The 16,732-nt window shown below is 42.4% G+C and overlaps 1 protein-coding gene and 1 pseudogene across 1 annotated transcript in view; both read left to right on the forward strand.

Annotated features, from left to right (window-relative positions):
• The first annotated feature begins 1,340 nt into the window (after positions 1 to 1,340).
• On the forward strand, positions 1,341 to 3,775 carry LOC109703381 (leukocyte immunoglobulin-like receptor subfamily A member 6; annotated as a pseudogene).
• Positions 3,776 to 13,223: 9,448 nt separating this feature from the next.
• The window catches only part of LOC141410450 (leukocyte immunoglobulin-like receptor subfamily A member 5), a 71,693-nt gene continuing 68,184 nt past the window's right edge, over positions 13,224 to 16,732 (forward strand). The window contains exons 1-2 of the mRNA XM_074057372.1: positions 13,224 to 13,254; positions 15,634 to 15,882. Coding sequence (XP_073913473.1) covers positions 13,224 to 13,254; positions 15,634 to 15,882 — 280 coding nt within the window. The remainder of the gene's footprint in view (positions 13,255 to 15,633; positions 15,883 to 16,732) is intronic.

Consider the following 16,732-nt stretch of genomic DNA (forward strand, 5'->3'; position numbering starts at 1 on the left):
ACAGGAAAGACTAGGGAACACACTGGACCACATAGGCATAGATAACAACTTTATGAACAGAACTCCTATAGCTCAGCAATTAAGAGAACGGATTGACAAATGGGATTGCATGAAACTAAAAAGCTTCTCACAGCAAAGGAAATAGTCACTAGAATGAATAGACATTCCACAGAAAGGCAGAAAATTTTTGCCAGTTACACAAGTGACAAAGGATTAATAACCAAAGCATATGGGAAAATCAATAAACTAACCCTACAAAGAATCAATGACCCAATAAAGAAATTGGCAAATGAACTTAACAGACAATTCTGAAAAGAGCAAGTACAGATGGACAATAAATACATCAAGATGTCATTGAGAGCTGACCTCACTCAAGTCAGAATGGTGATCATCACTAACATACCCAATAACAAATCCTGGCAAGGATTCTGGCAGAGGTGGTGGGATGGGCAAAGCAACATTTACTCATTATTGGTGGTTGTAAATTAGTGCAACCAGAATGGAAAGCAGTATGAGATTACCCCATAACTAAAAACAGACCTATCAGATAATCAGTGATGAATCATTGTTGACGCATCTCTTTCCTCAGAAGAGCTCATGATTTCTTTCTCTTCAGAATTCCCTTCTTCTCCATCAGCCCTCACTCATCTCCACTTTTCACATTAGCTGTGAACAATAAGAAAAGGATCCCCAAGGTGCTATTCACACCCTTACTGTAAACAGATCAAACCAGCTGGTTGAAATTCATATCTGATGTGTCTAAACGAAGCTCCAGCCCAGTTCTGGGGAAATGAGAGCCAGGCTCCTTGAGAGGACAGTTCCCCTCTGAGTGGTTATTGATGTGCCAACTGCTTGATAGGGAGGATCTGCCCCAGTGTCCACACCCTGTGTGTCTGTCCACCCTGTTGCATATGCTGTTTTCATTCAACTGCATAGCTTGATCGAGAGAGAGGACACGGCATGACTCCCACACTCATCACTCTTCTCTGCCTGTGTGAGATGTGAAGAAAGGAGAGGGTACCCTAGCTTGGGGAACACCTCACCCCACAGCCAAGCTCTTGTAAATCAGGAAACCCCAGGGCTCAGGAGTATCTGGGTTGCAGAGGACCTGTACAGGCTTCAGGAGCAAACCTCTCACAGGGATCTCTCTTCCAGGGCTGACTCTGCAACGAAGGACCTATGCACAGGCAGGAAAGTGTGTCCCCATCTGTTCCAGGTGTTGATCCCTCCTTGAATACAAGGAGAATGTCCTGGGCAATGGGATAGATAACAGCAAGTGTAGGCTGGTTTTGAAGGAGGGGATGTTCCGAAGGTATTGGAACTGAGAGAGTAGGCCGCAAATGATATCCTGGGACCCAAACCTTGAATTTGTCTCAGGGACTATCCCTATACCCATCCTCTATGCTGAACCAGACTCTATGAGCACTTTTGGAAAGTCTGTGACCATCTGGTGTCAGGGTACCCTGGAAGTAAAGAAGTACCATCTTTATAAAAAGGTAAGCAAAGGAAATTGAAAGACATACACAAGAGAGAAGCCAAGGATCAAGGCCAAGTTCTCTATCCCCTCCATGAGAGACCATCATGCAGGAAAATATCACTGTAAATATTACAGCCCTGCTGGTTAGTCAGAAAGCAGTGAATTCCTGGAGCTGAGTGAGAGGACACTCAGGTTTCCCAGTCCCAGTTTCTGCCCTCAAAAAGGGGGTCTGGTCTCAGGGTTGTTCGCATTTCAAAGCCCAGCTTTGGTATAATGTGTATGGTGTGAGTCCACTTACTAGACTGCCTCCTTCCCTCCTAGGAGTCTACAGCATATGCAACCTCTCAGCCCTGCCGAGCCTGTTGACCTCAGAAGTGAATGTGAACCACCAGTGTAGCTCATGATAGGGATTTGACAGTTCCATTCTGATTAAGGAAGAAGAACACAATCTCTCCTGGACTGTGGACTTACAACAGCACCCATATGGATATTTCTATGCCATGTTTCCTGTGGGTCCCATGACCCCCAGTCATAGGTGGATGTTCAGATGCCATGGTTATGACAGGAGCAACCCACACATGTGGTCAGCATCCAATGACCCCCTGGAACTCCTAGTCTCTGGTGAGGAAGCTTATCATTTTTTATGCCCTAAACTCATTGCCATGAGCTCAGCCAAGGGAGCCACAGTTGGAAAGGGGACTGAATGTTTTCAGGAACCTGTGTCAGAGACCCAGAGCTTGAAAGATGGTGCAGGGCAGGATAGGAGGACCCAGGGGACTGGCAGGAACTGGGCTCTCAATCCTGGCTCATCTTCCCTCTAGAGTTGTCCAGGAATCCAACTCTCCTAACCCAGAAGACATTTATCTTGAACTCTGGAGAAAATCTGACCCTCCAGTGTGAATCTGAGGTTGGCTATGTCATATTTTCTCTGTCCAAGGAGGGAAGTTATGTTTTCTGCCAACACCCTGGCCAGGAACTCGAAGCTGGAACCTCTCAGGCTGACTTCCCCCTAGGCCCTGTGAGAGGTTCCCATGGGAGTCATTATAGATGCTGTGGTGCACACAGCCTGTCCTCTGTTTGGTTGGCCTGCAGTGAGCTCCTGCACATACTGATCACAGATGAGTGGCCAGAAATTTGAGTCTGCAGCAAACTCTGTCTAGACTCTGATGAGGGATTTTCAGGAGGTGACAGCATAATGGGAGTGGTGGCCTCAGGGAAGGAGAGGGACAGAGAGAGACAGGAGAGCAATGGGAGAGGCAGAGTGGAGAAAACAGAGACAGACAGAAAGATCAAAATTGTCAGACACAGGCCTTAGTAAGGCCTCAGCTGTGAGCAACGTTGTATAACCCCTCACCCTCTTGCTTCTCTTTAGGACAGTTCCATGACAGACTCCCACTCTTGGTGCAGCCAGGTCCCAGAGTGTCCCCAGGAAAGGATGTGATCTTGCTGCACCAGCCACAAAACCAGATGGACACTTTCCTTCTATCCAATAAGGAGGCAGTTGATCCCCCCATGCATTTCAGATCAAAGTCCCAAGCTCAGCAGCACCAGGCAGAATTCTCCATGACTGCTCTGACCTCAGCCCTTGGGGGAACCTACAGGTGCTATGGGTCTCAGAGCTCATTCCCCTGTCTGTTGTCACAGCCCAGTGACCCCCTGGTGCTCATGGTCTCAGGTATGGTGTCTGTTATGGCTTACGTCTTATGGATCCTACAATATCTCTTGTGTTACACACACACTCTGCTCCAGCTGAGGGTGCAAGTGGACATCATGGAGACTGTGATCTCTGGGTCTTTGTTAGAGGAATAGGACATTGGGTGCTTGCACACAAAGGGTATATTGGGACCCCAACCCCTTCCTCTTTCTTCTCCTGCTTCCTGGCTGCCATGAGGTGAGACCTGTTGTACGCCATGTGATTCCACTCTGATGAACAGCCCAACTACATGCCATAAGTCTACTGGGCACATCAGCCATGGCCTGCAGCTGTGGATCCATACACCAAATAACCTTTCCTCCTTTAATTTGTTTTACCTCAGGTACTTGTCACAGTAAGAGAAAGATGACTAGCACAGATCCCCTACCATGTCCTCTCCCTGAGCAGCATTTCAGGAACCCCACTACTCCTCAGGGAGCCAGGACCAGGTAAAAACAAGGCAGGCACAAGTTCCAGAAACCAGGTATGGGAAGAACCCCTGGGAAGTGGGCTGACTTTATGCTGGCTCACTCTCCTTAGGAGGTGACCTTCTGACAGAACCCTCTCCCTCCTGCCCTGGTCATCTGAAGAGCGGAGCTGTCTAGACCTGATCTGCAAGGATCCCTGATTTCTGACTTCTGAGGCTCTGGACTGGGAGGATCCCAGACCTGCTCCAGTCTCCAGCCCTCTGTCCCGTCCTACTTGTCTCAATAAGCTGTGATCATGATGATGAAAAAGCAGAGGGTCAGGGCAGGTATATGAGATTTTACCTATAAGTCCTGGAGTGTCAGCTTAGTAAGAAGATCCACAGTATAGGGAAACAGTAAATCTTTAAACCCACATGAGTCTAGAATTAGTCCCACTTTCATGGGTCACTAAATCATTAATATTTTCTAAGAGCCAGTAAAACACTGCTGTGTATGACCTGCTGGCTCCAGTCTGTCCCAGGGGCTATGTGAGGAGCAGAGGAGGGAGAAAGTGCCAGATCAGCAGGATGTAGTTTACAGGCCTAATTTGGACAGGGGAGCTGTTGGGCTGATGGAGGCAGAAGAGTGGCTGGATAGGACACTGTTCTTATTCCTCATTATTGAGAGACCCTGAGGACACAGGCCCTCAGCCACCCCTTCAGGGTCCCCAAGACTTCTCAGAACTGGCAGAAGATTGATCAGGCAAGCAAGGGATCTGAGGTTGGACAGAACAAGTCAGATTCAAAGACACATGAGTCAGGAGAATCTTCATTTATGGGACTATACATAGAGGTTAGAGTCCTCTCATGGAAAGACAGGTATCCTTGGTGGACATGCAAGAACATTGGAGTGATTTTCATCTGACCTCACCCAGTGTTCTTTTTGTGCACAATCCCTAGCATCACAGGCCCAGAATTACACACTGGAGAATCTCATCTGCATGGGTGTTGCTGTCCTAGTCCTCATGGTCCCTGGAATTCTGCTATTTGAGACTCTGCACAGCTGGAGAAGGACCCAAGATGAAGCCAGGAGGTGAACAAGAGAGAACCATGCACACACAGAGTAGTGGAGCCTGGGAGGTGTATCTGACCATCCCAAGAGTCTCTGGAAGAAAATGCAGTGCTTGATTTTGGAAACTATGGTCTGAGAATGTTCAGGGGCGAACGTGGTCCAGGGAAGAGAAACACCTATGTGTTGAGTTGGAGAGTTATTTCCCTGCTGAACTCTGGAGATTTCTTCTACCTTGCTGTGGATTTCTGCTGGCTGTCCTCTCCTCTCACCTCCATGACCTAAACGTGAAACCCACAAACACATTTGGGTTCTCATCTTTGTGCACCTCCTACTTTGCTCCACTTCATTTAACATTTCATTTATTTTAGGGAAGAAGTTTTTTTTTTTTGTCTTTTTTCTTTTTTGGTGCTGGGATCGAACCCAGGGCCTCACGCATGCTAGGCAAACGCTGTACCACCGAGCTACTACATCCCAGCCCACATTTCATTTATTTTAAATCATCACATTCCCCATGCCTCTCTCATCTTTTCAGCTGAGGATGTGAGCCTTGGCTCAAATAACAGAATCAAGTTGCAAAAATCAGACTTCAGCATGAAAAATATTCAATGCACAATGAAACCCCAACAAAGTCTGCACCCTCTAATCTTTCAGCCTTCATCAGATACCCCTTGTGATGTTTCCCCTGAACTTGTGACTTGGAATTAACACACTACTGCTGGAAAAAAGAGTCTGTTGGAACACCAATGACATCACTATGAAAAATGCCACTTAAAAATATCCCACTTAGTGGAATTTTCTGATTACTGTGTCCATTCCTCCATGGCCAATCTCAAAAATTCCAGTGTATTGTCACTTGTGTAGAGTTGAGAAGCAATACACAGAACACTGCTATGGCTTCAACGTCAAGTTCCTCTCATCCTCTTTATTTCTGCCAGTTTTTCCCTCAGGTGCCTCAAGATGCTTTCTGTGGTTTAAAAAAAAAAGCTTTCAAGGAAAACCTTGTGCTAATGCAGCTTGGTCTTGGTTGTGTCCCATCTTTGAGATCCTAGAGGACTCGTGGGTCAGAGCTGCACTGATTAGATTAACTTGGTAACTTAAATAGAGATCTAACCAGATCTCTATGTCCACATGCTATCTGAAATTATCTCATTGATGAAAAGCAGATCTCTCTCTCTCTCTCTCTCTCTCTCTCTCTCTCTCTCTCTCTCTCTCTCTGTCTCTTTCTCTCCAATCTCATTTGTACTACCAATTTTTCAAAAATGTTCAGAGAGGGGAAATATTTGAGGATTGTGAAGATCTGAGACTCTGATCCACCTGTGTGGCAGAAGACAGAGAATGGTGCATCCTGCAGCCAGCAATTGGTGTGAAAATCAAATGCCCAGTCGAACTTCAACTTGTGCTCTTGACGAGGCTTCATTACTACAGACAGTCCATAACTTTAAATAGATATGTACCTATGCATATCTATAATTACAGACATTGAATATATCTATATTAACATATATTTATATTAACAGACATTCATCCAATTTAACATTGCTAGAGTGATATACAGTTAAATGATCATTATGGGTCATCCATGTAGATTTACATATTTTTTATGAATCACTGTCATTACTACTCTTTAGAATTAATATCCATTAGTGTGTGGGTATCTGTGTCTATGGTTGTTATATCCCAGGTGTTTCTAACTATGTGATAACTAGTTACTGAGAGCAGCAGAGAAATGGATTGGGATGCAGAGAACACAACACCAGAACTTCACTTTGTGTTCTTGTCTTTCAGAATCCCTGAAGACCAATCCCTCACCCCTAGATCCTGGTGATTCAGTGTTACCTCATCTCCAGGGGATTTAGTGTTCATGTTTCAAACTGAACAGAGAGCATACAAGGGCTTTATGACTTCGGAACTGGGAGACCATTTTTCTTTTCGTTTTTAAAATTTTTATTAGGAGATGATCCAAGTTGGTGACTAGGGAGAGAAAGTAGACAGTGTGAGCTCAGTAAATCAGAAATCTTGCCGAGACACTGAAGCCACACTTGGCCAAAAAAACCCACCAAGAATAAACAAAACTCCAACGCCCTGATCCCCCAGCCCATACAAAGCTTCTCCATGCCATGTTGCACTGAGAAACAGTTGGGTTCCTGGGCTGCCAAATGCTGGCTGCAAACCTGTTTGGGAGATGCAGACCAACAGAACAGGGACAGAAATAGCACCAAATGGAATGATGGGAAGATGAAAAAGGGACAGAAACCATTCTTCCCCAAAAAATACATTAGTACAGGATTCAGAGGGAAATGAAGAAAACAGATATCCAGTTGCAGAACACAACAAAACAAAGATAGACTATCCCAAGGAACCCAACAAATCCCAGAAGAACACCCTGAAAGAAGAAATCCCTGAGAATTTCACAGAGATGTTACTAAACAAGGTCAATAAAATGTACAGGAGGCACTTAAGAAATTCCAAGAAAATAAAAATAAAGAATATGAGAAGACACAAAAGCAAATAAGTGAACTCATAGGAGACCAAAATAAGTACCAAAGTTAAACAGAGAACACCATCAATAGATAAATGAATTAAGGACGAAAATTGACAATATTAAAGAGGAAGTGACCCACAATATGGAAAACCTCAGAAAAAAAATGAAACAGAAATACAAAACACAGTGGATGGCCAATCCAGCAGACTAGAACAAGCAGAAGACAGAATCGCAGAACGTGAAGTTGAAATGGAAATTAAAGGGAAGATTGAAGAAATAACACTCAAACAACTCAAAATTTGTGAACAGAATATGCAAGAACGCACCAACTCCATCAAAAGACCAAAACTAGAATCATGGGCATTGAAGAAGGTAAGAGGTGCTAGAAAAAGGAGTTCATAATATGTTCAACAAAATGATAACAGAAAATTTCCCAAATCTAGAGAAAATTAGGCCTATTCAGGTACAGGAAGCCTCCAGGTCACCAAACATACTTGACCAAAATACAACTACCCCAGACATTTTATCATTAAAACAACAAGCACAGAAAATAGAGAAAGAATATTGAAGGCTGTAAGAGAGAAAATACAAATAACATACAAAGATAAACCCATCACAATCATAGCAGATTTGACAACAGAAACGTAAAGGAGATGAAGAGCATGGAGTGAGGTCTTCCGGACACTGAATGAAAATAACTTCAATCCTAGGATACTCTACCTAGAAAAGCTATCATTCAAAACAGGTGGACCAATAAAAGCCTCCCACCATAAGCAGAAACTAAAACAATATATGACCTCCAAACCACCACTAAAAAATATTCTCCAAGGAATTCTGCACACAGAAAGTGAAGGCAAACAAAACCATGAAAGTGCAGGCAATACCAAACCATAGGAGAAGAAAAGGCAAGAAAGTAGAAAGTAACATTGATTTAGGTGCATACAATCAAACCCTTAATCAACAAAGACAACTGTATGACAGGGATCACCTCATATCTATCATAACTAACACTGAACGTTAATGGACTTAATTCCCCCATCAAAAGTCCAGTTTGGCAACCTGGATTAAAAAGGAAGATCCAACAATCTCTTGTTTACAGGAGACCGATCTCATCACTAGAAACAAGCACTGGCTGAGGGTGAAAGACTGGAAGAAGATCTACCAAGCCAATTGTCCCTGAAAACAGGCAGGAGTAGCAATACTTATCTCGGACCAAGTAGACTTCAAACCTACATTGATCAAATGATATAAAGAAGGACACTCCATACTTATAAAAGGGGAAATACACCAAAAGGAAATAACAATTGTCAACCTATATGCATCCAATGTCAATGCACCCAATTTCATCAAACACACTCTGAGGGACATAAAAACATATATAAACTCCAACACAGTGGTAGTGGGGGACTTAAAATCCTCCATCACCAATAGATAGATCATCCAAAAATATCAATAAAGAAATCCTAGATATAAATCACACCATAGATGAAGTGGACCTAGCCAATGTCTACAGAATATTTCATCCAACTTCTGCACACTATACATTCTTCTCAGTAGCCCATGGAACCTTCTCCAAATTGATCATATCTTATAGCACAAAGCAGGCTTCAGCAAATATAAGAAAATAGAAATAATCCCATGCATTCTGTCTGGTCACATGGTATTAAAACTAGAAATCAACAGTAAAAACATGCAAACTGTTGGAAGCTAAACAACACATTGCTCAATGATCAATGGGTCGTTGGTGAAAAAAAAAGAGGTAATTAAACAGTTCCTGAAAGTTAATGAAAATGAAAACACAAACTACTGGAACCTATGGGACACAGCAAAAGCAGTCCTAAGAGGAAAGTTTATAGCCATGAGTGCATATATTAAAATGTCAGAAAGATCTCAAATCAATGACCTGATGCTACATCTCAAACTCCTAGGAAAACAAGAACAAGCAAATCCCAAAACAATCAGAACAAGAGAAATAATAAAAAGTAAGGGTCAAAATCAATAAAATAGAAATAAAAAAAAATACAAAGAATCAATGAAACAAAACGTTGACTCTTTGAAAAAATAAAGATGATGGACATACCCCTGGCAAACCTGACTAAAACGAGGAGAGAAAAATAACCCAAATCAGTAAAATCAGAAATGCAAAAGGGGAGATAACAACAAACACCATGGAAATCCAGGAAATCATCAGAATACTTTAAGAACCTATATTCTAAAAAATTTCAAAATCTTGAGGAAATGGACAGATTTCAAGATACTTATGACCATCCAAAATTGAACCAACAGGACATTACTCACCCAAATAGATCTATAACGAAAAATGAAATTGAAGCAGCAATAAAGGGTCTCCCAATAAAGAAAAGTCCAGGACCTGATGGATTCTCTGCTGAATTCTATCAGACCTTTAAAGAAGAACTAATACAAACCCTCCTTAAACAGTTCCATGAAATACAAAGGGAAGGAAAACTGCCTAACTCATTTTATGAAGCCAGTATTACACTCATCCCAAAACCAGAAAGAGACATCTCCAAAAGAACTATAGGTCAATCTTCTTAATGAATATCGATGCAAAAATCCTTAATAAAATAATGGCAAACCAAATCCAACAACACATCAGAAAGATCACTCACCATGACCAAGTTAGACTCATCCCAGGGATGAAGGGGTGGATCAACATACATAAATCTATAAACGTAAAACAGCACATTAATAGAAGCAAATACAAAAACCACTTGATCACCTCAACAGATGCAGAAAAAGCCTTTGATAAGATCCAACACCACTTCATGATAAAAGCTCTAAGAAAACTAGGAATAGAAGGAAAGTACCTCAACATTATAAAAGCTATACATGAAAAACCTACAGCCAACATGATACTTAATGGTAAAAAACTGAAACCATTTCCACTAAAATCAGGAGCAAAACAAGGGTGCCCAGTATCCCCACTCCTATTCAACATAGTATTGGAATCCCTAGCCAGAGCAATTAGGCAATAAGAAGAAATAAAAGGAATACAAATAGGTAAAGAAATTTTCAAAATATCCCTATTTGCAGACAATATGATCTTATACCTTAAAGACCCAAAAACCTCTACTTAAAAACTCCTAGACACCATAAACAGCTACAGAGAAGTGGCTGGATTACAAAGTCAACTTACAAAAATTATTGGCTTTTCTAGTCACCAATAACGAACAAACTGAGAAAGAATATATGAAAACAATTCCATTTACAATAGCCTCAAAAAAAGTCAAAAACCTAGGAGTAAGCCTAACAAATGATGTGAATGACCTCTTTAAGGAGAACTGCAAATCCCTGGAGAAAGAGATCAAGGAAGACTACAGAAGATGGAGAGATCTCCCATGCTCATGGATTGGTATAATCAATGTAGTAAAAATGGCTATACTACCAAAGCAGTCTACAGTTTTAATGCAATTCCCATCAAAATCCCAATGATATTCATCACAGAGATTGAAAAATCTACCCTAAAATTCATTTGGAAACACAAGAGACCACGAATAGCCAAGGCAATATTCAGGAAAAAGAGCAATGCTGGAGGTATCACAATACCCAACTTCAAACTATATTACAAAACATTAGCAATAAAAAGAGCATGGTACCGGCAAAAAAACAGACATGAGGAGCAGTGGAACGAAACAGAGGACCTGGACATGAATCCACACAGCTATGCCCACCTTATTTTTGACAAAGTTGCTAAAAATATATGATGGAAAAAAAACAGCCTCTTCAACAAATCGCATTGGGAAATGTGGTTATCCATCTGCAAAAAACTGAATTAGATCCATGTTTATCACCCTGTACTAGTATCAACTCGAAATGGATCAAGAACCTTTATATCAGAAATGACAACTCTGAAGTTGGTACAGTAAACAGCAGGAAACACTCTGGAAGTAATAGGTATAGGAAAGGACTTCCACAATAGAACACCTACAGCTCAGCAACAAGAGAAAGTGTGGACAAATGCGACTTCATAATACTAAAAAGATTCTGTAAAAAGAAATGGTCTCTAAACTGAAGATACCATCCACAGAGTAGGAGAAAATATTTTCAGCTATACATCAGACAAAGGACTGATAATCAGAATATACAGAGAACTCAAAAAAGTAAACTCTCCAAAAATCAATAAACCAATAAAGAAATGGGCAACTGAACTAAACAGAATTTTCTCAAAAGAAGAAATTCAAATGGCAAAAAAATATATGATAAAATGCTCATCACCTCTAGCCATAAAGGAAATGCAAATCAAAACCAAACTAAGATTCCACCCCACCTCGTTAGAATAGCCATCATCAAAAACACCACTAACAACAGGTGATGGTGACAATGTGGAGGAAAAGGAACCCTCATACACTGCTCTTGAGAATGCAAGCCAGTGCAACCACTCTGGAAAAATAATTGGAGGCTTCTTAAAAATCTAAACATAGATTTGCCATGTACTCGAGCAATCCCACTCCTGGGGATGTTCCCAAAGGAATGAGACACAGGTTATTCCAGAGGCACTTCACACCCATGTTTATTGCAGCACTATTCACAATAGACAAGTTATAGAAACAGCCAAGATGCCACACTACTGAAGAATTGATTAAGAAAATGTGGTAGTTATACACAATGGAATTGTACTCAGCCATGAAGAATGAAATCTTATCATTCACAAGTAAATGGATGGAACTGAAGAACATCATTCTGATCGAGGTTAGCCAGGTTCAGAAGAATAAACATCATATGTTCTCCCCCATATGCAGACTTGCATCTAGGGCAAATACAGCAATGTGATTGGACTTGGATCACATGATAAGGGGAGAGCACACATGGGAGCTATGGCGATAGGTAAGAAACCCAAAATATCAAAGTATTTTATGTCCCCAAAGAAACCCAAAATATCAAAGTATTTTATGCAGAGGAACTAATACAGAAACCTCAAAGCGACAGAGGTTAATATGAGAAGGGGATCAGGAATTAGTGAAAAGGTCAGTTAGAGATGAAGCAACTTGGGATGTAACACATTTGTACGTGGAAACAATGCTAGGAATCTCTCTATATAGCTATCCTTATCTCAACTAGCAAAAATGCTTTGTCTTTCTTATTATTGCTTATGTTTTCTCTTCAACAAAATTAGAGGTAAGGGCAGAACAGATTCTGCCTGGAAATGAAGGGGGTGGAAGGGAGAGGGAGGGGGTGGGGGTTAGGGGGAGAAATGGCCCAAACGTTATGCACATGTGAATAAACGAATAAAAAACAAAATTTTTATTAGCATGTAATTGTTGTACAGGGTGATACATTGTGATAGTTGCATATGTGCTTATAATATATCTTAGTTAGATTTACCTCCCCCAACATAATCCTTCTTCCTCCCCTCCATCCTCCTTAGAACACTTTCAACAGTTTTCATTCTTCTATTTTCATATATGGATACAAAATATATCCACCACATTCATCCTCATTCAACCTTTCCTTATGCCCACCTGTGCTCCCACTGTGTCCAACCCTAGAAAAGACCTAAATTTCCTTCCTGCCTTTCATGAATTAAGTGTATATTGATAGTCCAGGGGGGTTCACATTGGTACTTCAAGCCTGCATATATCTTGCTTTAAAAAAATTAAACTCCTTCCTGTTACTTACTTGTCCTCCATTACCATGTTCCCCTAATATTCAAAAGCTTACCATACAGTATATTAAACTATATTCATATGATAGTAAAAAATCCAAGGAATATCGCAGACTGAGCCCTGCAACAGCAGGGAAATGGTTCATTCAGGATCTACATGATGTTATGTCATGAGGATCAGACATAGGGATGTGGAGACCAGAGGAAATGCTCAGTCTATTCAGGCCTCAAGCATCCTACTTCTCTTCTTTGGTTCTCAGGAGCAGCAGAGACCACCCACTTATCACACACTATGGCAAATCTTAGTTATGAGGCTGAACACAGAGAGCCAATCTTCTCCAGGTGAGGCAGGAAATTGTGAGGACGTCAAGGATTCTGAAGTGGTTTTTGCCCTGGCATCTGTGTCCTCCTTGTTCACAACTCACAGCATCACAACCCCAAGAGAATCCATCCACATGAGTGGAGCTGACATGGTTCTGGTGGTCCTGGAAGTGACCCAAGGTATAACTAAAGAAAAGGAGGCAAAGAACAGTGCACCATGCAGATGATGGAGATTTGGAAAGAAATCTGAGGAACCCAGGAGGCACTGGAAGAATGTCTGGGGTAAAAATTGGGAAGTATGTTCTGAGAATGTCTTTGTAGCACACATGGTTTGGGTGCAGCAATGGCTGGTGTTGGTGAGGGGAGCTCTTTCCCTGATTAAAAAAAATGTGCCTTCCTTCACCTGGCCAGGGACTTTGCTGACTGTCCTTCCTCCCCTCTCACCTCCATGATGTGAGATCAAATTCCACATGCCAGTGTTGTGTCCTCATCTTTGTGAACCTCATGCTTGTTCCACATCCATCCAACATTTGCTTTAAATTTAGTCACCACATTTCTCCTCATGCACTAATGAGATCCCATCTTTTCAACTGAGAACATGGAACTAGGTCATATGGCAGAAAAAATGAAGAAAAATCTAATTCACCATAAGTCCAAAATGATGTTCTAATACTGTGTCTGGACCCTCAAACCATTCAGTTTTCATTAGAGGCCCTTTGTGAGGTGACTCCTGAAATATAGTGACTTGAAATCAATACATTTTTGTTTGAAAAAACAGTTGGATGAAGGACTCTTTTCATGACTCTGAAAAAAAGTCATTCTGTAAAAAAGACAAAATCTTGGTTTGTGGTGTTTTTTTATTACATTTCCTTTATGGGGCACTTCAAAATGTCAATGTAATGGCACTTGTGCCGAACTTTGAAGATTGCACGGAGGATATTCTTCTGTGAGTCCTCCCTGTCCTCCCTCTCCTTGTCCCCATGCACATGGACGCTCTGGTAATTTCACGGCATCCTTAGGGTCTGTGAAGCTTACACTCCAACCCTATGTGGGAGGGAACATCTCATGGTCATAGGACCTAAGGTCTCAGGAAAAACCTGCAGATCCTGGAGTAGTGAAAGTCACCACCATGGGATGCTGGCATGAGGGGTAGCACTGGGGCTGGGAGAGCAAATGGACTCCCCAAGCCCACAAACTCTAGGGTCCTCCTCACTGTATGGTCAGTACACAGCCCCAAGGGACCCACAGATATTGTGATAGAGGAGGATCACTGAGAGAAAGGAGAGCAGAATTCTTCCTGGCTATGTCAGAAATGGAAACACAGAGTCATCCAACTTCATCCATCCCTGACCCCTTCCAGGATCCCAGATGCTGAAGTTTGAAGCTATGAGAGGAGGGATGGGAGTACCCACAAGTGAAACAGGAAACAAAGGGTGATGTGTGCTGGGCAGAGACAACCCCAGCGCCTCTGGAGTCCCAACAACTTCCTTGGATCCAGGTCATTGAGTTGTATCCATGAGGCAGTGACAAGTCATAGGTCCCATTGTCTGTCACTCATCATCATTTGGCTATAGGACCTGGCTTGAGCCTGTGGATGACTCGGTCACATGCAGTGTCCAGAGGACAGCACACCCTGGTGAATGGAGGATGGTGTCCATACTTCCCATGTGTTCTGTGTGAGGCAGTGGCAAGGAGGTGGATTCTCTTTTGTCCCTGTCCCTCTTCTCAGGACAAAGGAGTCCTGTTTGAGTACTGTCTTGTTTTCTAGGTTAAAATGCAACCCAGCTTCTCCTGTGTCCCTAATGAGAGTCCTTGATTCCTTGAACAAAGTCTAGAGAATGAGGTGGTGTCTCTGTGCTCATGGCCAATGGGATTGTGTTCTTTATGGGACCCTTAATTTTCAGGGATGATGCAAAGAGTGAATTCACCAAGATGTTTCTACTCCTGATGTGAAATTACACAGTTTTATCACCTTTTATGGTATGATGATGTCCTATGATTAAAACCCCAGGTCCTCATATGTTATGTGTGTTCACTTTTGCTCCAACTCGTGTTTGTATTGTCAACTTGATATAAGCTCTTGTTTATTTTTGTTTATATTTGTCTTAAGGTGTATATTTTTCATATTTTACCATTTTACTGAGTACTTTGGAATACATATACTAAGTGTTTCCAAGTTATGGCTATACACAGTGGCACATCAGAGACCATATGTATCACCCTACACACCCATGTATTGCAGGTAACTGTCTTTATTGGTTTCTGGACTTTAGAGAGAAAATGATATGTAAAAAATAAATTCTGAAAGTTAGTGATTTTCATGCATGTCATTTAGTGATTTACAATGAAAATACTGAAAATATATGATGATTATTTGGGGGCAAAAGAGAAGATAAAGCCAGGTGGAAGGAACCAGAAGTCACGGACATCACCATTATTATCTCATTTATCTGCCAGGAGCCTGGTGTTCACCACACCCCAGTGCCCCTCTCACAGCCCAGCCCTGGGTCAATATTGGAGGTTTGAGCCAATTTGACACACTGCCCCCTTCTTTCCTAGGAGCTTACAGCAAACCCAATCTCTCAGCCCTGCCCAGCCTTGTGGTTATCTCAGTAGAGACAGTGACCCTCCAGTGTGGCTCACTTCTGGGATTTGCCAGGTTCATTCTGACTAAGGAAGGAGAACCCAAGATCTCCTGGACCCAGGACTCTCAGAGACATCTCACTGGGCAATTACAGGCCCTACTCCCTGTGGGCCCTGAGCAGGTGGATGTTCAGATGCTTTGGCCATTACAGAAACCAACCTCAGGTGTGGTCAGCACCCAGCGATCCCCTGGAGCTTGTGGTCTTATGTGAGGTAGCTTAATTTTCAGACAATTACTTTTGAATCCTTAACACTTTTCTATGAGCCCTGTTCCCAGTGGTATGGAAGCGGTGTCACCCTGAGTCAAAGATCCAGACTTGAGAGACAGTGTGACAGGATCCACTCTTTAGCCCTGACCTGTCTTCACCCAATGGATGTCTAGAGAGCCATCCCTCATGAATAAAGGCTTCCCTATCTTCACTCCTGGAGATATCTGACCCTCCAATGTCACTCTGCTTTAGACTATGAAAGATTTTCTGTCCAAGAAGGGTGAAGGCATGATTTCACCAAGCATCATGGCCAGCAGCCCTAGGCAGGGCTCTCTCAGGCTGACTTCTCCCTGGACCCTGTCAGTGACCCATATAGATGCTATGGTACACACAGTCTGTCCTCTGAGTAGTCACCCTCCAATGACCCCCCTGGATATCTTAATCACAGATTAACAGTCCAGCAGTTTCATTCAGAGACCATGCTCTGCACAGGGTGAACTGGCAGAACACAGATGTGATGGCCAGGATGAGGTCTGTGGGCATCAGGAAGGGGACATAGAAACTGGGTAGAGATGGGGAGAGGAAGAGTCAAAGAAAAGAGAAACAGAAAGATGTACATCCTCAGAGACATGCTCTGTGGATCTCAGAAGAGGGCAAATTGGGCAGCCCCTCTCCCCTCATCTTCTCTCCAGGGCAGACCCTCCTTCTCAGTGCAACCTGGCCTCATAGTGTCCCTAAAAGAGAATGTGACCCTACTGCCAAATGGACACTTTCCTTCTGACCAAGGAGGGATCAGCCAATCTGCC

The sequence above is a fragment of the Castor canadensis genome, chromosome 16 (genome assembly GCF_047511655.1).
Source record: "Castor canadensis chromosome 16, mCasCan1.hap1v2, whole genome shotgun sequence".
Lineage (NCBI taxonomy): Eukaryota > Metazoa > Chordata > Mammalia > Rodentia > Castoridae > Castor > Castor canadensis.